At 56.3% G+C, this 26,215-nt stretch overlaps 1 protein-coding gene across 2 annotated transcripts in view; it reads right to left on the bottom strand.

Moving 5' to 3' along the window:
• Positions 1 to 4,226: 4,226 nt before the first annotated feature.
• SDK1 (sidekick cell adhesion molecule 1) overlaps positions 4,227 to 26,215 on the bottom strand; it is a 553,233-nt gene continuing 531,244 nt past the window's right edge. For both annotated transcript variants that reach the window (XM_045047350.1, XM_045047351.1), the window contains 5 exons: positions 25,268 to 25,432; positions 22,234 to 22,371; positions 19,311 to 19,431; positions 18,775 to 18,904; positions 4,227 to 6,620 (listed from right to left, as the gene is read on the bottom strand). In XM_045047350.1, the coding sequence (XP_044903285.1) occupies positions 6,369 to 6,620; positions 18,775 to 18,904; positions 19,311 to 19,431; positions 22,234 to 22,371; positions 25,268 to 25,432 (806 nt within the window). In that variant the 3' untranslated portion in view covers positions 4,227 to 6,368. The remainder of the gene's footprint in view (positions 6,621 to 18,774; positions 18,905 to 19,310; positions 19,432 to 22,233; positions 22,372 to 25,267; positions 25,433 to 26,215) is intronic.

The raw sequence follows: 26,215 nt of genomic DNA, 5'->3' as shown, positions 1-26,215 counted from the left end.
GCCATTAAAGGGAAGGAAATTCTGGCAAGTCCTGAGGTCCTTCAATGAGCAAAACTGCAGCCGCGCCATCGAATCCCGGTTTCCTCGGGAAACACGGTGCAGCCCTGGCACCAGCCTCCAGACCTGTCCTCGAGCTGCCCTTTCCTCGGTGCTGCGGGTGTCGGGGCCCAGGCTGCAGGCGGAATCGCCTTGGCGGGATCACCTCGGCATCGTCGGGCCGCGGAGGCCGCGGGGTCAGGGCCACCCCCGGACGCTGCCAGCTCCACACGCACAGGGCGTGTCCAGGTCACGCCCTCCCCCTCCCCCTTTCCCACGTCCTGCGCGGTACGTCCACGGGGCCCACAGGGTCCCCCGCCCGCGGCTCAGGTCAGAGGCGGCAGCTCTGTGGACCAGAGGCCACGAGCAGGCAGCAGGGCTGTGGCTCCAAGTCCCCACCTGCCCGAGTCAGCCCCGAATAATCCTATCGGGTGCTCACACCCGTCGAAAAACTGTCTTCTTTTTTCTACTGTCCCCCAAATGCCTCGTTTTGCAGAGAACGCACCTCAGGCTTCCATCCATAGCTCACTGGGAACCAGCCCCCGCCCTGGTCGGTGCATCTGTTCTGTAAGGACAGTCCATTGGTCTGGCCCGAAACCGTGAGCTCAGGCAGGGTGGCTGCGGCACCCGGGGCCGAGGGACCCTCCCTGGGCTTGGCCGCCACGGCCTCCCGCGGTGCCTCTGTGGCCTCCCGGGCTGGCCCATTGGGCAGGGGTACCGCGGGCGCTCAGAGCTCAGGCCCGAGGGGGACGAGGGCCCCCCAGGGGCGGGAAGCGGGGTTCTCCCCCTGCAAGGAGGTGGACGGTCTCAGGCTCACCTAAGCGAAGAGGACTCATGGCAGGAACGCCGGGAGCTTGCCCAGCCGACAGGAACCCAGTTTGGAAACTGGCAGAGAGCAAGGCAATGTCCCAGGCGAGATTCAGAGGCGCCCCTAGCTCGCTCGTCTGCTGCCAGAGAGTCACGTTCCCACGAGGGGGCCGCAGGCCACCCCTGGCCTTGCCTAGACATTTGTCGCCTGGGAGGTCGGCCTGGGGGAGAGGTGATGCCCCAGAGGCAGTCGGGGTGCGGGCGGGCAGGGAAACACGTTCTACGGCCAAAGCGCTAACGACCCGTCTCTGCTATCTTGCTCCTGGGGCCCAGCTCTGCTCAAGCACCCTGGCAGTGCCCTGGCCCCCCGTGTCCCATGCACACGCCTGTGGGTGAAGGAGGGGAGGACCCGGAGACTCCCTTTCCTCAGCGGACGCCTGATTCACGGTGTGCAGGTCCTTGTGGCCCCCATGGCCCCCGCTGCTTCCGGGCCCACCCTCTGGGGTCTGGGGGCCTGGGGCCTGGCTCTGGAGGACCCGGGAGTCCTGGCTCCTCCCAGCCAGGCGGGGGGACCCAGCATGCGGCCGCCACGCTCCCGCACCTTCCCCGTCCTGTCCTCAGAGCAGAGAAACCACTGTCAGGGCTCTGTGCCTGGGATGCTCACCCACGTCGCTTTTCCATCCCGAGACGGTCCACCTACCTGTCACCCAGCAAGGGAGTGGGGTTCTGTTCTCCGTGACGGGTGCTGCCTTTGGAAGGTCCTGCCTTTAACTTCCCAACAACAGTGGTCATCACGACGCGGGCCGAGCTAACGAGTCCGCTCTCTTCTTGTCAGCGCTGGAGGGGACGCCGGGGAGGATGAGGCCGCCCGCGTGCCCGCACACTCCCGCCAGGCTCTGGGCCGTGCCCACCAGCACCCGGCTCCTCCGAGGCCCTCCGTCCCAGGCTCCCAGGAAGGCTGGGGGAAGCAGACCCCTCCTGGAAGGCAGGGCGGTGGCTCAGGACCCCGGCTCTGCGGCCCCCAGCCGCCTAGGTTTGGACCGCCCCCTGCCCCTGTGCCAGCTGGCTACCCTGGGGCGGATGGCTTCACCTCTCTGGGCGTTTCCTCATCTACAAAACGGGAGCCCTGACTGTGCCTGCCGCACGTGGATCGACAACGTTGAAGGACACGGAACGTGCTTGGCAAACGGTACGGGTGCAGTAAAGGCAACTATCTGGGACACGGAGGCTGCAGTTTCTGAAAAGCGTGTAGGTTTCAATTTCACATTTCTGGAGGGTGGGAAGGAGAACAAGGGAAATGTTCTTACCTCTGGCTTGTCCACGGCGGTGCTGGCTTCTGGAGCAAAAGGGCGAACTTGGGACCACTGGCCCCAGTTCTCCTGCGACCCGGACCCCCATCCTCCCTGCGGCCGGCAGCCCTGCCCCTCCCCCGCACAGGTCTTCCTTGCCTGCGCGTGGGAACCGCCTGGGTAGCTTTCGGAACCAGAACCGCATGTCTGGGCCCAACCCCCAGAGATCCCGCCTTAGCTGATTTGGGTGTGACCGGAACACCGGGACTCGTACACATTCCCGGGGATTCTGAAACCCATCACGGCCGAGAACCCCTCTCTGAGGCTGGTGGGACGTGGGGAGGCGGGAAGCCAGGCCTCTCGGGGTGGGGGGGGCCTGCACGGAGGGGAGATTCCTGCATTGCCGCCAACCCAGGCTACATTCCGTGGGGTGCAGTGTCTCCTCCGGGCTCTGTGGAGTCTGGCGGGGGGGGTGCTGGGGCTGAGGAAGGCCACTGTTCACAGGATCCGTGGCTACGTGGTGCCCCTGACGTGTCTCTCCCCGGGAGCGCTTAAATCCTTGTGACCTCAGCGGCGCCCTGTGTGTGGCATCTGCGTCTCGACAGGCGTGGGGCCTGGGACGGCTGTGCGTGTGGTTCAGGGCCGCACTGGGGCTGAGCCTCAGAGCCTAGTCTTTACAGGCCTAGAATTCAGGAGGCATCTCGTCAATGCTTGAAGAAAATCACGAGCACATAAGGAACAAAACGATGTTTTTATTAAAAATCGTACCCATAGCACCTCTCTGTCATCCTACATTTTTTTTTTTTTTTTTTTCCAAATGAGATCTGGGATTCTGCACAACTCCAGAAAACATTGCCGGGAAAACTTCAGGACTGACCTAAGCTCTCGATAAACCGGAAGGCGACGCTGAGAGGCATGGAGAGGAGCCTCAGCAGACTAGCTCGGGTCACGGGTTGCTGCGGTGTTCCCGCCTTCCGGACCGGATCCAGGCTACTGGGATGCCGAGTTCAAGAGAGCCAGATTTGGATACGCGGGTGGATTGCTCATTGGGAGAACGACTACACCGTGTGCCGAGAATTCGTAAAAACTAGAGACCATGCTACGATCCGTTACGCAAACACCATGCTGCAGCCCAGTCGTGGTCAAATACAAGCACAGCATCAAAAGAAGTTTACAGCGTGCGCGCGACCCTTCCTCCCCGCGGCCTGGACGGATTCCCTGGCCGAGGGCCTCTGCCGTCGCTCGCGGCGCGGGGGACGCACCCCCACGTTGCCCTACGTCACACCGTCCTCTGCTACGACGCTGAATCGAGTACGCCTTACAAGCACGGCGGTGAGTGAAACGGAAGGCAAGGCTGGGGAAGGACAGGGTTCGCTCCGGGCCAATTTATTCAGGAAGGGGTGCGTGAGGCCTTGCTGATGTGCTTAATGCCCGTTGGGTGCGGGGACCGCCCGCAGCCGCCCCCGCCGCTCACCTGCCTGGAAACCCGTGCCCTGGTGCCCGGGCGGAGAGGGCCAGCCCGTCCCGTCCCGCCAGCTCTGACAGAGCTCGGCCCCGCCTGGCCGCTTTGCTGGCTCACCCTCACACAGGAAGGACAGCTCATCGCCCGACGACCTGCCCGGTGAGGGATGAGGGAGTGCACGGGGGGGGGGCTCAGCCACCGCTCACTGTAAGGCACCCGAATGATGTCACTACAGAAGAAGGCAAGATGAGGACATTTCATCTGGTCGTGGTTAGAGAAACGTTGCTTGTTCTGTTCTTAGGACGGAGATTAAAATCCAATCAATACCTATTCTCCTATGGTGTGGTGTCTGTTTTCCTCCCTACAAGGTGAGAGGCTGGGGACTGATGCCCGCGGACGCCCACACTGCCTGGGGAGGCTGAAACCTAACTGCGGACGCCCAGTCTGTTGCTTTGGTGCAGGTGTCTCTCATGGGCCAGGGCCCCCGAGGGACAGGGCGGGGGGCGGGGGGGAGGGGCGCAGGTGCTAACAGTCCGTCAGCAGCCACGGTGCCAGCAGAGCCTCAGACAGACGATCCCATACACAAAAAGTTCAGTAAAAGCAGAGAAAGAGAAAGTACAGGAAATACAATGAACCTGAAAAAAAGCTTCATGTTGTCGCAAAAACCCCAAAGCAAAGAACACACCTCCAACCAAAGGGTCCTCATTCTGAGACGTGACAACACTTTCCCCCATATTTTAAAGCGAAGTCCGTATGGCTTAGAGCTCGAAGTGCACAGAAGGCAGTTTGTCCGTGTTCTCCACCAGGCATCTGTCTTCCAAGAAGTTCAGCTTGCAGCCTGTCGCCTCGCACGGGTTCCTGCCCCCTCGCCGGCCGTCCTGGGGCCGAGAGGACGGAGTCGGGCTTGGGGCCCCGAGGTGCGTCCTGTCCGGTGAACTGTTGGGGGTGATTCTGACGCACAAGTGGCTTTGGGCAGAGCATCTAGGATTTTTGGTTTAGAATATTTCTGCCTCCGCTCAGAAAAAGAAGGCAGGAAGGAGAGAAGGAAGGGAGGGAAGGAAAAGGAGGGGGGAGAGAGTGAGAGAGAGAGAGAAGGAGAGAGAGAGGAACCTTTCCACACCGTCAACTGTTGGAAAAACTGAAAAGGGGCTTTTCACCCAACGCAAAGCTCTCCTTGGCCTCCGGGGGCCACAGGTGGCCGCTGGGAAAGCAGAGGGCCCGACAGAAGTGTAGACGGACTAGAGCCGAGGAGATACCACACGCTCTATATGGGGCCACAGGACCGGCTCCCCTACCGTCAGGGCACTGGCAGGTCACAGGTCACCCCTGCTCCTTGGGGGTGTCCACAGGGTGGCTGTGCATTGTCACGGCCACCCTCCTGCTAGCGAGGTGGGGACGCGGGGCCCTCCAGGAGCTCTGGGCGCCCGCCGGTTACACCTGGACCTCAGCTCTGGCCTGGGGGGTTGGCTGCCGGCTCCTCAGTCACCTCGGCCACCTCTTGGAAGAATAATGTGATGGCTGGAGCCACAGGTACACTTCGGGCTCTCGAAATTTCAAAGTAGTTCATGCTATTCTCACGTAGCTACAAGATGAAAACTAAAGTAGCAAAGGGGGAAAAAATAGTTTCCAGAAAACCTGTTAAGGCTGAAAGCTGGGCTGGGCTGGGGGCAGGGACAGCAGCACTGGCGGTCAAGGCAGTGGGCAGCGGGCGGGACAAGGAGACCGGGGGGGCCGCGCTCGCGGGAGGCCTGGCGGGGAGGAGGCGATTCGGGGCCCCGCTTTCTCAGAGCTGTTTCGCTTTATTTGGAGACACCGACGCTTTCCGTCTTTCTCATGTACAAAGCTAAACGATTAATAAAAAGGCACCTGGAGACAGCAGAGACTCATTCATTTCATGTGACATAGTTTAAAAAAAGATAAAAAGATTTAAAAAATCCTCTGGTTAACAACGCACGCCTCTTACACAACAAGCAATTCTGAAAGCGCCGTCTTGCTCTCTCTGGGTTCGCGGGGTGGGCCGTGTGCTGTTCACGGGAAGGACACGCTCGAGAAGGGAGGGCCCGCGCCCACTCGCAGCCCTGGGGGTGGGTCCCTGCTCTGCGCCGGTGGCTTCAGGCGAAGAAAGGAAGAGAAAAGCCCCGGGGATTTCACCACTGGAATGATGCAAGGTGCGACCGCTGAGCCGTCAGCCGGTCAGAGGACCCCCCCCTCGGAATCTCTTGCCCCCTCGCCAGGAACCTGAAAGCCGATCCCTTGCCTACAAACTGCGGAGTGAGAATATTTCGGAGATGGATGGGGTCGGGCCGAGAAGCGCTCAGCCCGGGGCACACACTTCGCTCCGCAGGGGCCAGGAGCGGGCGGGAGCAGGCTGGGTCTCCGGAGGCACAGGAGGTAGAGAAGAGGAAGGAGCGGCCTGGACGTGGGCGGACATCGCACTTGACCCCCCGCTCCTCCTGCCCCCCACCCCCCGCAGCCTCCCTACTTGGCGTGGGATGGAGACACCCAGGACTGGGGGGGTCTGGGGTCCCCTCGCCACCGCACCACTGAAATACACCTTCTCGTAAAAAGAAAAGAAAACAAAGAAACCCGCTTCCTGCAGCGATGTTACAAAAAGCCGTTAAAAAAACCTTTCTAATTGAAATCTAGTGTTCACAAGTAGGTAAAATCATCACTTATCAGAATTCTTGTTTGAACAAAAGCTTGAGCTCAGTTACTGGAGTTGATTGTCTTAACAAAAGGAGGCTGGAAGGTGCGCGGAGGCCCCGCCGCGGCCGTCACACGAAGGAGGAGAAGCCGGTGAGCGGAGTCCGGGCGCCGGGGCCCGCGGGCGCGAACACGGCGCTTTGTGTGGTGACCACCGTGTGCAGGTGCGGCCCCGCCTCGCCGCCCGCCACCGCCTCGTACCTGTGCGGGGCGCGCCCGCCCGGGGCTCGCCGCTTCCACGAGTTGTAGTAGGTGGGGTCGCTCATGTAGTGGTTGACGAAGGAGTGCTGGGGGGGCGTGTCCTCAGATTCGGAGTCGGTGCCCTGGGGAGACAGCCAGGTGTGAGCGGGCCTTGGGCGGCAGCAGGTGCCAGGGAGGGGGTGGTGATGGGGGAGGGCATGAGTGGTCATGGGGGAGGGGGAGGTCAGCCACAGAGGACGGTGGGCATGGGGAGGGGACGGGGTGGCCGTGGGCGAGGGCAGGGGGCGGCCTTGGTGGGGACCCGTGGCCACGGGAGAAGGGCAGGCACAGGGGGAGGGTGGCCACGGGCAGGGGGGGCTGAGCTGGAAGCAAGGGGTGGCCAGGCGGCCACACCAGCGAAAGCCACCCAAAGTGAGCTGGCTTGTGTCCACGGTGTCCCACCCTCTTCCCTTCTCCCGCCCCCCAGGCCACCCCACACTCCACCCGAGGTACGCCTCCCTCCCCCGCCCGAGCTCAGCACCTCCACTGCCCTGAGACAGGGACCACGTGCTGTCCCAGCTGCCCAAGTCTGCGCCTGACCCCTCAGGGTGTGTGAGCCCGTCCCAGGAGGGGTCTGCACTGCACTTCTGTCCCAAGACAGGTCTACACTTCATCCTCTGACCCGGGAGAGGTCTACACAGCCTCCAGGGGGTGCTCTGTGCCCTCCCAAGGCAGAGCTCCTGCCAGGGGGTGGGGGTAAGAATGGTCCAGGGTCCTCGGCTTGCCCAGGACTACGGTGTAGGCTGCACTAGACCGAAGGGAGCCGGCCCTGAGCACACATGGAGGTGAGGACAGGGTGACCTCTGTGGGATACAAATGTCCGTGTGATGTCACATCCGTGCAGATCTCAGAGGGGAGGCTACCGAGGACAGGGGCCCTAGGGAGCCACGACGTCTACAGCGGCCGTCGACTCCTCCCTCCCCAGGCCCTGAGACCTGACCCCTCCGGCCACACACAAGAGCCAGCCTCGTTGATGGGTGAAGGCCAGGCTGAGGGGGTTTTCTCCCCGTCTTTATAAGAAAGTATATCAGCAGATTCCACTGAGAACATTTAGTCCACGTAGTTTCTCTGTTCACGTTCTTAAAGCAAAACCCTGTTTTGTGGTTTGGGGACTGATGTGAAGTCACTGAGGTGCCATTAACAGAGACAGGGAAGACCGTTTTCCCAAGAGGGTGGAGGCTCCCACCTTCCTGCCCCAGAGGAACTTCGAGTACCCCCGGGGGGCCCTGCCGCCTGCCCACAGGCTGGCCGGGTCGGCTGCTGGGCCCCACACGAGACACGCCCCCCACCCCCCGCGTTCGAAAACACAGTGGGTTCCTCCCTGCACCACCGGGGACCTCGCAGAGGCCACTGACGCCTTGAAAACGCCAAATACGGGTCTACAGACATGCAGCCATCTAGCCTTTCGAGTTCAAGGCCAGGGCGGGAGCCTGCGGCTGGATAAAGGGTCTCCATTCCAAGGTGCCCTGCCTGGGCTCCGTCCCTGACACGGCCACACCCGCCCTTTTTTCTCTCTCCAGGAGGGTCTCAGGAGGCCCGGCTGGTATGAAGGTGTGGGACACCCCCAAATGCTGTCTCAGAATCAGCAGGAAAGTTTTGGGAGAGCACAGATTACTGGGTATGCTTCCTGACAGACTGGGCCTGGGCTAGGGCTGGGGACTGTGTGTTTCTCAGAAGCTCTGGGAGGATTCCTATCAGTGGCCAGGCTGGAGTGAGGGCAGGACTCATTCGATGTGTCGGCTGTGTTGAGACTGAGGGAAGGCAGAGGGTCCCTTGGTGCTCTGAGTCACTGTCCCTCATCTGATGGGGAGCGAACGGCCCACGTCATGCTCCATCTGGGGGACTGCGTCCTGTCAGCCGGTAAGAGCAGGTGGCACCTAGGCTGTGCAGAAGCCCCTTGTGGACATGGGGGGAGCCGGACTCCCAGGAGTTTCCAGACACCGACTCGAAAATCAGGCTCTCACTGGAACATTTACAGGAAAGTAATGGTAAGTCACAGATTTGGGACTTCTTGGGACCTGTGCGTTATGGCACAGTCAGCTGTCGGCAGCTAAACACCTCTGTGGTTCCTCTGCTTTGTACGGAGTCAGAGCTCACATAAGTGCAGGTCTGATGACTGCCCTCTCCCGACACAGCCCGAGATGCAGGGAACATTAGTTCCTCCATCACTGGGCGGTGAGGGTGACAATAGACCACAGACCTAAGAGTAGCTTCTTTTTAGGAGACACGACTACATACAGATTAACCCCTGCGGAGTCCTTGAAACCGCATGGTTCCTTTTGTTCCTATTTTACGGATGAAGAAAGAAGCTCAGAGAGACGGGCCAGTTGCCCAGCATCCCAGGCGGGGTGGGAGCCGAGGGGGAGCCTTGCAGCCCTGGGGCCCCTGCTGGTGCGGAACCGGTTCTCTGCTCCGGGGTCTCCTTCGTGTCTGCTGACCCGACTCACAAACCCCCGCTCGTGATTCCAAAACCCTCCGTGCTCTGAAAATCAAAAGCGGTTTTTGTAGCTCGCCTGGTGGCAAAGTCTGACCTACGTGGAGCTACTTTGGCAGCTATGACCCTGAGCTGAACTGACGTGCAACTATTTAGCGTGGATATTTGCAGATTCTGCTGCGGAAATACTAACGTGCTCGTAACGTAACGTGCCCTGCCGGGGATGCTACGTAACATACGATGTATATATCCCACCCCTGAGAAACGCCGAATTCTTAAACATATCTGGCCTGGAGGGCTGCAGGTGAAGAGATACGGCACGTGTACTTCTGGCGGCTAAGGTTTATCCTTCGTCTGTTTTCCAGAGGCCTCGAGGGGCTTCTGAGGCAAAGCTCTGTGTAAACCGAGACAGGCAGGAACGACAACAAGGGTCACCTGAAGGAAGCTGGCGGGATCCGTTATCGGTCCCTGAGTTGGGTCCGTCCCTTCTGTCGACACCATATCTTGGTTCCAAATTCCTGACTTAGGAGAAAAGAGCTCATGCTGAGCTATGTCGGGGGTGTCGTCCTCTTGACAAAGTCACAGAACACTCAGGATTGAGGCTTCACGCACCGGGGTCAGAGGTCATGGTCATCTGACGAGTGAATGTAAGATTCAAGGTTTTCTCCCTCTTCACCCTGTACCCTGTGGTGCTCGGGCCGCCCCGTCCCCCCCTCCCCTGGTTGTGCATGAGGAAAAACGTGAGCAAGGGCACTTAGGTTCAGTCTCCTCGCTTTGTGTCTGACACTGGCCAGGGACAGGGCGGGGCCAGACCCAGCGCCGTATCACAGCCAAAGGTGGCAGAAATGAAGAAAGCCTTTCTAGTAACACTTTGGGACACCTTCGAGCACAGTCGTATGAAAGGTTAGAAGGACACTTTATGTGCTCGGTCTTCCGTCAGGTCTCCGCGTCGGGGGACATCACCACACACAGAAGTCACCCGTGCTGGCGGTTCCACTTTGGCAGACCTGTCGGGCACCCAGGTGGTGACCCTTCGGGCACCTCTCCCTCTTCTTGCTACCCCTGTCTGCCCCTCCTCCTGCAGCTGTTTGGGCCATCGAGAAGCCGGGCTCCCAGTGGCCAAGTGGCACTGGGTGGGAGGGGGAGGGGTGGCAGTCTGGTCTAGAAGGCACTCCAGAGTTCTTGCAGGAGGCAGCCTTTCTACGGGCACGTCCAACCTTGCTCAGGTATGAATGCCTCCCGTGTTCCACCCCGGCGTGCTCACACGGTTTCACTGGACATGTGTTCAGCTGTTACATCATTCCGTATTTTCCCGGCCACGGACCTAAAGGTCCTATAGCATGGAGAGAGGGCTCGGTGACATGCGGGTGCTAAGAAGAGGCCCGGGGGGGCTGTCTGGCTCACAGTGATGTCCCAGGTCTGGGCTTGGACCTTCCCGAAGGAACCTCAGGAAGTGAGCCTTCTCTGCCTTTCCTTGTCACATGGGCTGAATGGCTCCTCCCCGCCTTAAACAGTGATTGGCTAGTGGGTATACATGTGACTTAAGCTGAGCCAATCAGAATCCTCTCTGGGACTCTTTGTGCTGCATAGGAAGAGCCCCGCCCTTGAGGTGGCTATGAGCCCTGAGCGGGCAGGGCCCACAGACCCAGCCAAGAGCCCCCGGGAGAGGTTAAGACCATCCTGCAGAGAGACAGGAAAGGCAGGAGCCCAAGAGCAGACGGTCACATGACACACAGGCCAGGCTTCTTGGAGCCTGCTCAGCCCTCCCCATTACCTCCACAAGAGAGCAGTGACTTAAATGCCATCCTCCCCCCTGCCTGCTCTGTTTATTGTTTATATGACATTATTATTTTTTAATGGGGATGTATCTTAGTGAGTTAGAATTACTGACGAAAAGGCAATGCTGCAGGGTCCTATTTTTTTTTTTTTTTTTAAGTTTCCTGTGTGATCCAAAGTAGCGATGTGTGTTGGTTTCCCCGGAAACCACAGAAGGACAGCAGGTGATTGGATGTGGTGGCAGTTTCTAAAGGTGCACAGATGCCTGGCAAGAAGCTAAGAAAGATAATCTCAACACTCTTGGTATTATATTTTCAAGATGAAAGAGTCAAATAATATTAGGGAATTAATTAGGTACGGGGGGGGGTTGGTCTACGTTGGAGCGGGAGAGATTTTGAGAACTGTTTCTTGGGATCTTGAAAACGATTTTTATAATGCGACTTGAACAGCAGTCCTGTGTGAAAGACAAAGCCTCTCATCCCTAACCAGAGACAGACAAAGGGCCACGGCTCATGCCACGAGACACTGACGGCCTAACTCACAGTGGCTCTCGTCAGGTTCTTGTGCTCCCATGATCCCATTCACAGAATTTCCACTTCAAGCACTGTTTCTGAAAATAGTTAAAAACGTCCTGGGGAGAAAAGGACGGCATCGCCGTTTTCGTGGTGAAATATTAGCTTCGCAGAAGACCTCTTCCAGCAAAGATTGCATAGGGTTTCTGTCTCCTTACTTCCCCGGGCTCTGGAGAGGAAGGGGGCCGGGAGGAAGGGCATTACCTTCCTCACTCCTGAGCCACATTGCATCAAACCATTGACTAAGTCCAGGGCCAAGAACGTGTCTTACTTTCCACTCCTGACATCTCAGTGTACAATGTTTTAAACCCAGACGCTGCCTCTGGTAGGGAGGATCAGTATCTGAAATCTGAATGCACGGGGCTCCTGGGGGGCTCAGTCGGTTAAGCATCCGACTTCCGCTCAGGTCAAGATCTCACGGTTCATGATGAGCCCCGCATCGGGCTCCGCGCTGACAGCTCAGAGCCCGGAACCTGCTTCAGATTCTGTGTCTCCCTCTCTCTGTCCCTCCCCAGCTCTCTCTCTCCCTCTCTCTCTCTCTCTCTCTGTCAAAAATAAATAAACTTAAAAACAAAAACTGAAATCTAAATGCAAGTTCAAGTCACTTATTAGGTGGTCCTCTTTGAAACAGGTGCTAAGCATATGTTCTGCTGCCCCACCCTGGGTCTCTTCTCTCTGGGACCCTTGCTCATCTCTCTGAGGGCTCTGTCTGCAGTTTGGCAATTTGCCTCTATTCCTGTGAATTTGGGGTTAAGGGGCCAGGCCAGAAATCATCACCATCTTTAGGAAACCTTGGCCCATGCTTCTCCCCTCTGAATATCAGAACCATCCATTACAAAGGCAAAAGGTGCTTCCAGAATGGCCGGTGAGGAGCCAGCAGATTGCCTTCCAAGAGAGACAATGATTTAACTGGAGAAAGTTATTTTATAAACAGGCCTCTAAAGTCGCTGGGAATCGTGGCCGGGACAGAGAACAAATGGAGGAAGTTTTACTCCACCAAGAACAGCAAGAGTCTGAGGCACTCGAGCCGTGACCTGCATCACCCCCCCCCCTCTGACCCCCAGCTCCGTGTGACAGCAGCTCGGCAGGTGTGGTCGAGAGAACCGGGTTCCCTTCCCTCACCCTGTCTTTACCCCTGGGCCGGACGGTCTACACCACTTGTGGCAGGTTGAGAATACTGAGCCCCAACGGCCCCTGCCTCACCTAGCTTGTAGGGAAGAAGTTTTATACCAGAGGGGCAAGCCCAGAAGATCGGGGACTGTCGTCTCCACCCAGTGCCCTACCTGCACGGCAGGTGTGTCCCTATGGGCGAAGAGGGCCACTGTCCCCACCCCCAGCTTTGGTGCTATGACACAGAAGTCCTGCACGGTGGGGAGAGACAGTCCATTAGAACAGAGAGATCCCAACTCTCCTAAAGGGAATGGCTTTGTTTGGAACAAAGCATGCCTAAGGGCACTGCCGAAAACAGTGGAATCCTTCCGCATAAGACATTAAGAGGAAGCTGGTAGTTCTGTGATTGTAACAAGCGAAGCAATAAACCAGCCAGAAGTTTAACAGAGAGAACCACGGAAATAGACAGCTAAGGAGAGCCTCCTTGGGGTCAGAGCAAAATTCAGATTGATAACATCCTGCTACTGCAAGAGGGCTGCCCCTTAACTGGAGCAAGCTATAGCGTAATATATAGCCCAGGGCATCGTGAAAAATAATCGAGCTAGCAAGTGGTAAAGGTTAAGAGCTGGGTGTGATACCAATACCAACAGACCATCCAGAATCTTAATAGGGGGTGAGAACAAGAGACAAAGAAAGCCTGGCTGGGACCATCGTCATCCCGGGTATTCAGGGGTCCTGAATGTGTCCCTAAGACTGCACTTCTCAGGAGTGTGGCATAAGAGAATCCACCCCTGGGGGAGACAGTCTTCCACTGAACTAGTCCAGCCAGCCCACTAAACACGCAAACAACGAGAATGATCCTCGGGGTAGAGGATATCAGTATTCACAGTTGGCACAATACATTAACAAAAATGAACTGTTTTCAGCAAAACAGGACAGTGTGTTTCACACCTGCAGCAAAAAGCAGGCCGCGTCTGAGGAGACTCGAGTGTTGGCAAACAAAGATTTTGAAAGCAGCTATTACAATCTAGTCCTAGAACTAAAGGAAGCTAAGTTTAAAGAATGGAAGATGATAATACTGTGCCAAGTAGAACATATCAATAGAGAAATGATTTTAAAAGAACCAAATAAGAAGTTTTGGCATTGAAAAATACAATGGCCAAAATAAACAATTCATTGGAGGTGCCCGACGGTACGCTGGGTCTGGCAGAACAGAGTCAGGGCACGGGGACGTATCAACAGAGATTATGCACTCTGGAAAAGAGAAGAAAAAGCGTGAACACACACAAAGGAGAAGAACAATAATGAAAGAAAAGAGCACCTGACATATGCAGGACAACGCTGAGCACACCCACACACGAGATGGTCATGAGAGCACCAGGACGAGAGCAGAAAGACAGAAGAAGAGAACACAGGGGAAGAAATGGCTTACGACTTCCCAGATTTCCTCAGAAGCATTCATCTACATGCAGAAAATCTCCATAAACACCAAGTAAGTCCACACCCAGACACCTCACAGTCAAAAAGACAAAGAAATTCTTCAAATCGTGGAGAAGGGAACTCAAATGATGGTAAGAGTTGGCTTCTGATCGGAAAAAAAAAGATGGGGGACAGAAGGCAATGGGGACGTGTATTCAAAGTGTTGAAAACTGCTAACCAAGGATCTTGTGTTCAGCAGAACTGCTTTCAAAAATGAAGGTGAAATAAGGGCATCCCTAGGTAAGCAGAGGCAGGAAAACTCATCACTATCCAACCTGCCTTACAAGAGATACTACAGGAAGCCTGTCAGGTTGAATGCAGGCGACATAAGCAGAAGTGTAAAAGAAAAGGCGATGACCAAGATGATCACACATGGGTAATTACGAAAGACAGCATCTTTCTTCTCTTACCTAAATTAAAAAGCAATTGCATAAAATGATATGTATATAATTGTACTGTTGGGCCTGTGATGTACAGAAATGTGACATCTTTTTATTCAATTTTTTTTAACGTTAATTTATTTTTGAGACAGAGTGTGAGTGGGGGACGGGCAGAGAGAGAGAGGAAGATATGGAATCTTACACAGGCTCCAGGCTCTGAGTTGTCAGGACAGAGCCCGACCTGGGACTTGAACTCATGAACGGTGAGATCATGACCTGAACCGAAGTCAGACGCTTAACTGACTGAGCCACACAGATGCCTCAGAAATGTGACATATTTAACAAACAGAACAAAGGAAGCAGCTGAGTGAAGAAATGACGCCCAATGGTAACTTGAATCTGCTGGAAGAAATGAATAGTATACAAGAAGGGTAAATGGTAAACTCCAGATATATATTTGCTCTCCTTTCTCATCTCGACTTCCTTAAAAGATGTAGAGTTCTGTAAAGTAGTAACTATAAAAATGCATCCTTGAGTTTGTAACATTATGGATTTACAGACATCATGTATAATAATAAATGACAGCACAGAAAGGGGAGGAGGCCAGAGAGCTATATAGGAATAAAGTTTTTATACATCACTGAGATTTAGCATAAATCTTAAGTAAATGTTGATACTAGAGCAATCACTAACAAAAATAACTGAAAAAATAGAGTAAAAGCAAAAAGAAGAGAATTAAAGTGGTACGCTGGAAAACTTTCACTTAAAAAAGAAGAAAGTAAGCAGGAAAGAAAGAGGAATAAAGACATGAGACATACAAAAGACAAATATCAAAACAGCAGATGTAAACTCTACCTTAGCGGTCATTATATTAAATGTGAATGGATTAAACAATCTATTCAAAAGGCAGAGATTGGCCGAAAGAAAAACCACTCCAGCTCTATGCTACCTGTAAGAGATACATTCTAGATTCAAAGACACAAATAGGTGGAAAATACAAGAGTGGAAATAACATACTATGGAAATAACATACAATGACCAAAAGAGACCTGGGATGGCTGACTGGTATCAGACAAAATAATCGTGAAGGCAAAATTGTTACTAGGGCCAAAAAGGGCCATGCTATTCTGATGAAGGGGCCAATCCATCTACAAGACAGAACTATTATAAACATACATCTAAAACAGAGCCCCTGAAACACACGAAATTAAAGTGGCTGAATTGGAGCGAGAAATCGAGAGTTCAACAATAGTAGTTGGAGACTTGAGTACATGAATGGACGGCAGAAGATCAGGAATCCAGGTGACTGCCACAACACTGTAAATCAGCCAGCCCTAACAGACACATCCAGACCATTCCACACAACTGCAGAATAACACTTTGTTTTTTCAAGTGGATATGGAACATTGTTCTGGCACAGACCATGAAACAAGACTCAATACATTTAAAAGGAGTGAAAATATACAAAGCATGTTCCCAGACCCCAATGGAATAAAATTAAAAAAAAAAATCAATAACAGAAGGTCATTTGGGAAAGTCACAAATATGAGAAAATTAAAAAAACACTCCTAAATAACCAACGTTCCAATTGAGTGAACTGTGTGGTATGTGAATTATATCTCAATCAGGCTGTTTAATAAATGCGGTTCACAGCAAACTCTTCCATCTGAGCTGGTGCTTCCAAGATGACGGAAGTCCCCAGGTCCCTCTGTTGGGACCCTGTGAATATCTGGTTGCTTACACATCTCCCAAATCCATAAGGTTCACAGATAGGACCCAGCAAGATTAGAAAGCTAAGAACTCTGGAAAAAAGATGGGCCTCACTGTGTCTACCCGAGGACCCAGGAGCAGACAGGACACAGGCACGGGAGTTCTCGGTGGACTCCATGGGACCTCAGCTAGAAATGACCGCAGAGCTTCCTGGGGGCCTGGCCCCCAGATCATAGGAGAAATTCTGCATGTACATCGAGCGTCCACACCTCTCGTCAGCTTCCTGATAGAGCCCTTGACCCCAAAAGCACTAGGAACCATGAGAGGCATCTGTGGGAATTATAAAAGGAACCCCTTCCTCCTGACACAGGGCTCGCCAAGAGGAAGGCAGGCCCCTCGCGCACTCAGCCACAGCCGTGGAGCTGGGACGGCTCAGTTCTGGGTGTCGGGTCTGCTGGGAGGGACAGCACTGGGAGTCTGGCTCAGGCCGGCCGCTCCAGCTCACCCCACCAGCATGTATGCAGGGAAGACGTAAAAACTTCTGTAAGCTTCAGCTTTGTCCTCTATTATATGAGGATCACGGCTACCTCCCCGCAGGGCTTAGTGTGAAATCTACGTCCCTCTCTCCTACGCCTGCCCTCCTCCCCCACTCCCCCCATCAGCTCCTTCCCTCCCTCCTTCCTCCACCTCTGGACGTGCGTGTTTGTATGTAGGTATACGGGCGTGTGCACGTGTGCATACGACTAGCTCGGTGCCTGTAAACGTTTACTAACTGTCTGTAGAAACCAGCTGAATTGGCATCTCCAAACATCCCACAGGCACGAGAGGACAAACAGACTGCTGCCCGTCTACCCGTTTTGAGAACGCTCCCATGAACACAGAGTTCAGAATTTGTGCCTCCAACTCTGGCCGCTCTCGACACGGCCGCTGCCCCCAGGGGTCAAGAGGAGCCGGTGGAGGCCAGGGCCTGGCTGAGCTCTGGATGACCTCAGACTTAGTCTTGCTGGCTGGCCAGCGAGGAGAATCGCCCTACCTCATGGGACTGGTGTGAGCATTGACAGAGCACGCCTGGGGCGCCTGGTGGCTCAGTTGGTTAAGCGTCCGACGTCGGCTCAGGTCACGATCTCACTGCTCGTGGGTTCGAGCCCCACGTCGGGCTCTGTGCTGACAGCTCGGAGCCCGGAGCCTGCTTCGGATTCTGTGTCTGTCTCTCTGCCCCTCCCCTGCTCGCACTCTGCCTCTCTCTCTCTCTCTCTCTCAAATATAAATAAAACATTAAAAAAAAAAACAAATAAAAATGGAAGAGCGTGCCTGGACCGTAGTGATGCAAGTAGTGCCTAAGCCCCGTTGGACCGTTGTTCACTCCACCCGCAGGGTGTGCTGGCGAGAACTGAGGACAGACGCCCAGCACAGGCCCCGCGAACGCATCTCGAAGTTGCTGGCACACGCAGTGCCTGCCGCAAGGCCGTCGTACCCCCTTCCAACGTGCTGCTTTTGGCGCAAGCAGCTAGAGGAAGCTAGACAAAAGCTGCTGTTTCCTCCTCACAAAGAGCCAGGTCACTTCTGCAGCATTTCACTTGAGAGCCCTTGACTTCAGACCAATGCAACATCGGCGGCTGCTTGCTGTTTGCACCGTGCCCAAGGCAACGGCACAGACGGGGCACCCGGCGTCCTCTGTAAACAGGAAACTTGAAGCAGAGCGGACCCGGTGTCACCTCGACAGCCACCTGCCGTCCGTCTCACTTGGAGTTCACATACTAACCACAACTTCAAAGAAGCCATTTTATTGAGCCCCGGGGCTTGATAAGGCCTGAATTCGGGTCCAAATGAAGGTGGGACTTATTTTAGATTAAATATTGATTTAGAGTATGGATGTCAAGAGGTGGGGCAGGCGTACGTGTCTAGCAAACAGCTTGGTGATTTTCCTCCCTCTCAACACCGGGCACGTCTGAAATAAAGACGTTTAGGACTGATAGGGACCCACCCCTCAAACTGTCACTTCAGCTGGCTTTGCTCCTTAGGGTCAGACGCTGTCAGACCCTGAGGCGGCACGCTTGTGGGGAAAGGCACTTCCCGGGGGGCAGGGAAGGCTGACCCCTCCTGGAGTCTCCCACGGCTGCCTCCTCTCCGGATGACGCCCTCCCCGGCCTGCTCCCCGACGGAGGCCTCGCACTGTGTGCTCAGCTGCACGAGTGAGCACTCAGACACACAGGACGCCTCGCAGATGCAGGCCCACGGGTCCCGGGTGGGGGTCACATCCGCGAGGGCAAGACCCCCCTGGTCCATCTGCTCAGTGAGGACAGAGACAAGCCTCAGGTCAGGGCTCACCAGACCCTGTAACTGTCCCTGAACGGCGGTGGCTCAATCCCGCTTCCGCACAAAGCGGGGCGGGTGGGAGGGGAAGGGGCTGCCGGGCACGGGGTCCCAGGTTCTGTGGGTTTTGGGGGCTCAGGCCGTCTGCCACTCCAGCCGGGGTCTAGAGGGCAGGTTCTACGGTCACCACCAGAAAACACAGTTTATTTACAAAAGCCAAACGGAAAGTCAAGTGGCTTCGGTACCGGAAGCCACTTTGGGCGAGGTGCTGATGTGAGAGCTGGCCCGGGGGCAGTGACCTCTGGGTCTGAAGGAGTCCCAGCATGTACTTTCCTCATCGGTCAAAGGGACTCATTTGCCCCTGGCCCTGCTGCCCCTCAACTCCGCAGGGACCATGGGCGCAGCACCTCGGGAAGGCAGAGGGCTTGGCACAGAAGCGGGGACAGAGGCCATGGGCACTGACCTCAGATTCTGAAGCGTCCACAGACTTCTCCTTGAGGTTTGTGCTCTCCGTCAGCACGGCGCTGTTGTATTTGTTGCAGATGTCCTCGTCTGAGTAGTGCAGCCCGCCGGGGCTGGGCCGGGGTGGGGACCTAGGACAGGACGCCGCCCACGGGACGGACACGGGCTCAGATATCCGGGCCGCAGCTACCTCCCCGGGGCCCTCCTGACCCGCCCTCTGGCCGCTGCCCTGTTGGGATGGGTGGACGTCCATTCTGGTGGCACCGTCTGCCCGAGAAGCAGGGACTCCCTAACGCTCAGCCAGCCTGCGGGCGCTCGGCCTCCCGAGACCACGCCCCTCCGCGCCCGAGACGGGCCTTCTTTTTGCATCTCTGGAACGGGAGGAAGGATGCTCCGGGCCCCCTGCCATGTGCGCCCCCCTGAGACTCAACACGGCCCTGTTGGGTTGTGGCGGGTGCCCGTGGGCACAGCGACATGCCCGCGGCCAGACCGTTGGGCAGACGTGGCCCAGGTAGGTTACGGGTGCTGCGTCCCTACCTGGTCCCGTTCTTCTTTGAGAAGGTGTTCTTGACATTGAGGTGGCGGCTGTTGAGCTCCAAGGCGGCAAACCCTCCGTTGTCCAGGGTCACGGTCTCCTCCACGTTGGAGATGTTCTTCCCTAGAGCCGGGACGGGAGAACGGGTTCATGTGCTGCAGTCAAGGGCTCGCTGCGGGTCTGCGGGCCGCACAGGCGCTCGGCCTACAGGTGTGCGGAGTTCCCGCTGGAAGCAGGGCCCAGAGCCCGGCCAGACCCGCCTGGGCGCGCGGGGTGGGCGGAGGCTCGCCGGGGAGCCGGCAGCGTATTAATCGCAGCGCTCGGAGCACTGTGGTGTTTGCTTTGTCTGACACCAAAACACCAGCCTTCCTATCAGAATTGACGGAGGAGCCCTCAGGATGCATCGGCGTTTTTTTTTTTTTTTTTTAAGTTGAGAATTAAGTATTTTATACATTTCAAAATGACGACCTCACGACCACCTTAATAAAACAGTAAGTGGAAAGTAGATTTGCAGGGGGTGACAGTCCAGGGGACATGGGGTCTTTCTGGGGTGGTGAAGATGTTCTAGAACCGGCTGTGCTAATGTCCGCACGTACCTGTCAACACGCGAGAAGCCACTCAAAAAAACAGGTTTACAAATACACGTGAAAATGTGTTCTAAACTATGTCGGCAGATCAAACGAATAACCGTGAGCTTGGGAGAAACCACGGGAGATGCCGAGAGTCCCGTGTCTTCCTGTCCTCAAGGCTGTCTGTCCCCTTCCCCCAGAGTCCTCCTGGCCCACCGTCCCCTTCTTTCAGCTCACAGCCCAAGCGTCACAGGACCAGAGAGCATCTTCCAGACCACCCGAGACAGCGACCCTCCTTCCCCCTCCCCCTCTTCCTCCTCCTCCTTCTCCTGCTCCTCTCCCAGAGATGCGTAGAGCTCCCCCCGTGGTGCTCATCCCCGCAGCACTATTTTTCACCTGCTTGTGTGTTCCTTACCGTCCACCTCCCATCTCTCCTGGCCAGACCACAGCCCTTGGAGGCAGGGACCCCACCTGTTTTTCTCCCGCTGTCCTCGCCTCCAGGACAGGGGCCGCTTCCAGCTTTGTTAAAACCCCACGGCACCCTCTCCGCTTTGAACCAGCGCCCGCCCCCCCCTTCGCGAGGGGCCGGAATGCTCTAGGTGCACGCAACAGGAAAAGCCGGCAGGACAGAGACCTGCAGATCGTGGGTCATTCGCCGGCCAGTAGGGGTCTGGGGCTGACGGATGAGCGGGTGGGCAGGTAAAAAGCAGTATCGGAAAGGAAATCCAACGAGGGTGGTGTGTGAGGGAGGCTGTCGGGCCGGAACGGTGAAGGTTTAGGGTCTGCGTGTCTCCCGGCAGGAAGGTAGACATTCGAGTAGACACGTATTTTTTTTTTTTTCTAGGCTTCAATTATGATGTTAAATTAATACTCCAGAGTGAGGCTGAGTATCAGAAGCTGGGGTCAGGTCTGGCTTTTCGGGGCTGTTTTCCAGATGCAGAAGGAGAGTGAAAAGCGGGGAGATTTTCTGTGTGTCAGACACAGGATTCTGGAATAGCATTAACTCAATAAAATGACATGCCATTCATACATAGTAAATCCCATAGGAATAAAATCTGATTTACGAACACTTGTTAGAAGTGAATTTATACAGAAAAAAATAAACCCTTTCTTGGAGGGATGAATTGCTTAACGCCAGGAAAGCAAACGGTGAGGCGCCTGGTTGTGTTAACCCGTTAGGCGCAGGGACGGATGGAACTGGGAGGCTGAGGCTGGGGAAGCCGCTCAGCCCAGCCCCTTGTCCCTGAGGGCTCACGGGCTCACGGGCCAGCTCCTTTGCAGGAGGACCCCACCAGGGAGCCGGCCTCCTGGGGAGCAAAGACGGAGGAACGGTGGGAATAGCTCCAGCTATGGGGCCTGTCCTGCCGCCCTGGTGACACCAGGGAGCTGGTCACATTCTCGGCCAAGCTACAGCTGTGATGAAACAGACAGCCGTGGTTGTGCCAAGAAGGGGTCTCCTAGGTTATTAGGAGAACTGAAGACAAACCGAGAAGAATAAATGCATAAAGTGTACTTATCTGACACATCCAGAGTGACTTGTTTGCTACGTGTGTAATTGCCATGGGCGTAGAGATACGGAGCCCCATGAACCCCGAGGGGCTCCCTCACCTGCCAGGGTCCCAGAACCCCGAGGGGCTCCCTCACCGACCTTCTCTGTTTATACTTCTCTCCCAACAGGCAACCACTATTCTGTCTTCTGGAAACTCCCACTCATTTTGGTGGTTCCGGACCTTCCTATAAATGGAGTCCAGCTTTGCCCCGTGTTCGTTTGTCCATTTCTCTGATGGGGGCGATCCACTCAGCAACAGACACTTACTGAGAACCTTCTGTGTGCCAGGAGCTCATACTGGGGAGGCAGAGGTGAGCCGGGCGTCAGAGGGCGCGGAGCTGGGACGTGGGGTTTAAGGTGAGGTACAACTCAACCGCTGTCTGGCTGAACCCCGCACCTTGTTTCCATCGGCGGCTCCCTGAGCCTCACCGATGCTTCGGAGACGTGCCGAGCACTGCGTTCCCGTGACACTGAATAGTCTGGTGATTCATCTGGTCAACGCTTCTGGCTAACGCGTTATAGATCACGTTCAAAAATACCGCTGCATCTGGGAAATGGTGCTTATGGGGAAAACAGACGCAAGGAGACCAAAATGACCCAAGTGATGGACAGGAGACACAGCTCATTTGCGGGCAGAGCCAGGGCCAGAGTCCGGGCCGCCGAGCTCTAGGACACCTGTGCGCTGCACCCAGCCGCCTCCCGAAGGAAATCCGCTGCGCCTATCACCCGCAAAGGGGATGCTGGCCCCACAGACCCTGGAGAGATGGGAGAAAACAGTGACGGGGGGGAGGGGGGCAGATGCCTCACCTGTGCCGCAGTTCTTGTATCTCTTGTTCTGCCCGTGCAAGACCAGAGCAAACACCACCAGAAGCAGGACGATCAGGCTGGACAGCGCCATCACCAGGAGGAACCACCACTCCCCGTAGAACGGGGTCTCCACTTGCGCTGAGGGGCACACCAACACAGTCACACGCGATGGAGACTCCTGCCTCCTGTCCAGGAACAGGTGGCGGGGCTCCGTGCAGGGTGGGGGCGGGGAGGGAGGAGGCGATGAGCCCCGAGTTATGGGGAGGACGGAACCACGGGCTGGCGTGGGTTCCAGCTTCCCAGACCCAGGCTCGGGCGTGACGGGCTCTGCGGCCGCTGCTCCTTCCCTGCGGGAACCGGGCTCGGGGGCCCCGTGGCACCCATGCTGCCCTTTCCCAGAGCTCGCCCTGCCCTTGACCATCTACACCGTCCTTTGCGCTACTTCCTGTGACCTCCACATCCACCTGCCCGCGGATGTCATCCAGGGTAAAGACAGGAAGGATCGGAGTGCCTGGATGCCCTCCCCTCTTCTAGGGCCCAGGCTTCCCTCCCGGATGGCCCCGCGGTCCCCTTACCCTCTCCACCAGGGCCACCACCCACCCCTGCCCGCCACAGCCTCTTCTCAGGGGGCTTCTCCTCTACTGGACTCACCCCAATCCACTCCCTACACTGTCACCAGAGAGATCTCACTCAGATGGAAACAAACCATCCCTTCCTAAAAGGCTTCAGTGCCCCACGTTAGCCACGGGGCACAGTCCAAGCCTAGGGGCCCCGTGGTCTGACTCCTGCTCACTCCCAGGGCTAGATCCCATCCACAGCTGCACAGAAGCCTCCCCGCTGGCCTGTTCTGCCACACCAGGGCTCCCCAAGGGCCGCGGTTGTAGTTTATTTATTTTGCGCCTCCAGCAAAACTGAGCAGAACTGGCCCATCTTTCCCTATGTTTTTTGAGGCACCGAACAGAAAAGGTTCATTTAGAAGTTGCTTTGAAGAAGGATACCCTTCTGGATCATGTTTTATTCTGTTTACTAAGAAGAGAACAATGGGCACTGTTTCTTGTAGGTGCCGGATGGCCTCGGGGTCCTCCCCTGAGAGCTGGTTCGGAGGGAACAGGAAGCCTATTACGGGTGAGGCCAAGGTCCACCTTCCAGCCACCGAAATCCACAACAAACACATCTACCTTGTGTTAAATCTCTCACTGGGCAGGTGAAAAATGTGTGCACGCTGGGGTTGAGAAAGGGGGATTGACTTTGGATAATGTAACAGCACAGGGGTTCCGGGGAGCTGGCAAGCATTTGGAGTCCAGACACGGTAAGTGGTTTTCAGGCTGCACGTTAGGGCCCCCACGTAATGAGCCAACAAACCCCAGCCGACCGCCCAGCGGAAGAGGCCCAGGTGGGCCTGGAAAGGAAAGGCCTCGGTGCCCGCAAGATTCTCACCCGGGGCAGATCTGCGGTCGGCCCCGCCTGCTGGCTGGTCTGAAGGGTGAAGGGAGCCGAGCACAGTCCTGCCGGTGGCCACGGTGGGCGAGGGGGTGCAGGGGGTTTCAGAGAAACAGCACGGTCACAGACCCCATGAGCAGCAGGGTAGGAGCGCTGTATTCTCCTGTAGGAACCAGCTTTTGCCATCGGCCGTGTGTGTGTGTGTGTGTGTGTGTGTGTGTGTGTGTGTGTGTAACCAGAGTCTCTGTGCGTTTGGAACCGCTTCATGTTGACTTTCCACAGGTGAACCAAGAGAGGCTTGAATTGGGGAACTGGGGTGACAATGTCCAGGGATTCCTTATTCTAGTCTCTCTTTTTGGGGGTGTATTAAATTTTTCACGAGGAAAATGAAGGAAATGAGAAAAATTTGGTGTGTTAAAGTCTGATTTGTTAAACAAGCCAGCGGTGTGCCATGTCTCCTCCAGGCAGACCTCCTCACGGGCCACCGGGACTTGGGGGGCCCGAGTGCGCCCACGGACACTATCCTTGTCCAACGGCAAGTCCAAAGGCAAAACACGAGAGGTGTTTTCAGTGACACAAGAGCAGTCAGTAGCTTAAACAGACCTACGTGCAGGGGAAGTGAAACACGTTTCTCTTACTGTAGGGATGCCCGTCTGGGTCTCTGGCCTTGCCGGTGACCCTGCCTGCAGGGGATGGCCAAATTCTTTTCTGAATCGTCCTCACCTGGCTCCCTACTATCCCTCCAGAGCGGGCTCCCAACTTGGGCTGCCCGGGACGGGGCGGGGGGGGATCCGCTGTGGAGCCCCCGGGGGGGGGCGTTCTCCAAGCAACCCCCTGTAACCCTGGGGCTGAAGGCAGCTTCCCCCCCACCCAACCTGCCGTCTGAGACTTTGTGCTGCCTCCTTCTCCTGTGCCCTCCCCACTGTGCACCCTTCACCACCCAGACCCCCTCTTCTGAGAAGCCCTTCCTGACTCCTGGCGGTCACTTTCTCCCCATCTGTTACACCCCCGGCCACAAGGCTGGTGACGGTGGCTAGTCTGTCCAGCTCTGGGAAAGAAACCTCACCTCTCCCATCCAGAGTGGAGCCGGGGCCTCACCCTACAGGGTGGCGACCAGCACGGGCTCACGTCCCCGAGGTCCCCCATCAGACACAACCTATGTCTGGCACTAAGACACTCCCCGGGGGCGTCTGCTGGGGCGACTTTTGCATTTTAGGCATCACACAAGTCTGCACCATAAGGGGCCTGCAGCTCATGGGAGGGCTCAGGGTGGCCTTCACCCCCGAGGGCACTGCTCAGCCCAAGTGGACTGCTCTGACTCCTGCACAGGCCTCCGATTAGGGAAAAGTGAGACAAAAACTGAGGCTTGCTCAAGCGGAACATGGTAAGGGCAGTCGGGGGGCCTGGTGGTGGTGCCACGGGCTCCCATGCACACCACTTCCCCAGCACCGAGTTCCCTGGGCCCTCGGCAGGGCCGCCTACACGAAGCACGGTGTTGTCCTCTGTCTTTTCGTGACGGCCCCATGTCTCCCTCTCCTCCCTCTGGGGACAGGGTTGTGTCCTGAGATTCCCCTGCTTGGGCAGGGCTCCCTACCTGACACGGCTGTAGAGGGGCTGCTGGGCTCCCCGTAGCCCGCCTGGTTCACGGCCACCACTCGGAACTCGTACGTCACTCCCTGCCTGAGCGTGTCCAGGCTGACGGTGTAGGAGGTGGCACTCCGGGGGATGTCCTTCGCAAACATGTCCCACAGGCCTTCATCTGAGGACACAGCACAGGAGCAGAGGTTAGGGTTTTCTCCTGCCTTCGACCTGGCGCCCGCCCCGCGGCCGGCTCACCGTGGCCCTCGCGCAGTGCAACTGACGGGAGAGCCAGAGCCCGGGTGGGTTGCACGGGGCCAGGCTGGGGACGAGGTCAGCCCTCTCCCCGACAGAGAGTCCCCTGGGGTGGTCATGGCATGTTCCTGAACATTCTCCTCGCCCTGTCACATTCCCATCGGATTCCAGGCCTCGTCTCTGCTCTCTGACTTGATGTTGTCTCTAGTAGGATCTCTGGCGTATGTAACAGTGCCTCACAAGGAGTGCATTATGTGAGGACACATACGGAGGCTGCTTGGTAAAAAGTGGGCTCAGAGCCCAGAACGTTCATGAATTATAATTTCCTTTGCAGGCACAGGTATGTGATCCTTTAAAGAGAGCAGGAGGTCCGGAGAGGAAAGGCACGTTTGAGTGTGCACGCACACGTGCGGACAGCTTTGCAGAGAGCTGAGGGTTATCTGGCACCAACCTGCTCACGCACCTTGGAACGCCAGATGCGCTCGAGTGGATTAGCCCAACAGCACACAGGAAGAAAAGTGCTGGCGTATAAGTCTGTGTTTGCATAGGATTTAGAGTTTGCACCGATTAAGCCCTTACAGCCACAGGTTAACGAAGGCACGGACGTGAATGAGATTTTAAAGGCACAAATCTCTGGACGGGCAGAAAAAGAGCACAATGATCATTTATTCCTCAACTTTCACGTTTACACTCATTCCTCACCGAGGTG

The sequence above is a fragment of the Felis catus genome, chromosome E3 (assembly GCF_018350175.1).
Source record: "Felis catus isolate Fca126 chromosome E3, F.catus_Fca126_mat1.0, whole genome shotgun sequence".
NCBI classification, from domain to species: domain Eukaryota; kingdom Metazoa; phylum Chordata; class Mammalia; order Carnivora; family Felidae; genus Felis; species Felis catus.
The sequence above is the reverse complement of the archived record's forward strand: the minus strand, read 5'-3'. Positions and strand labels throughout refer to the sequence as shown.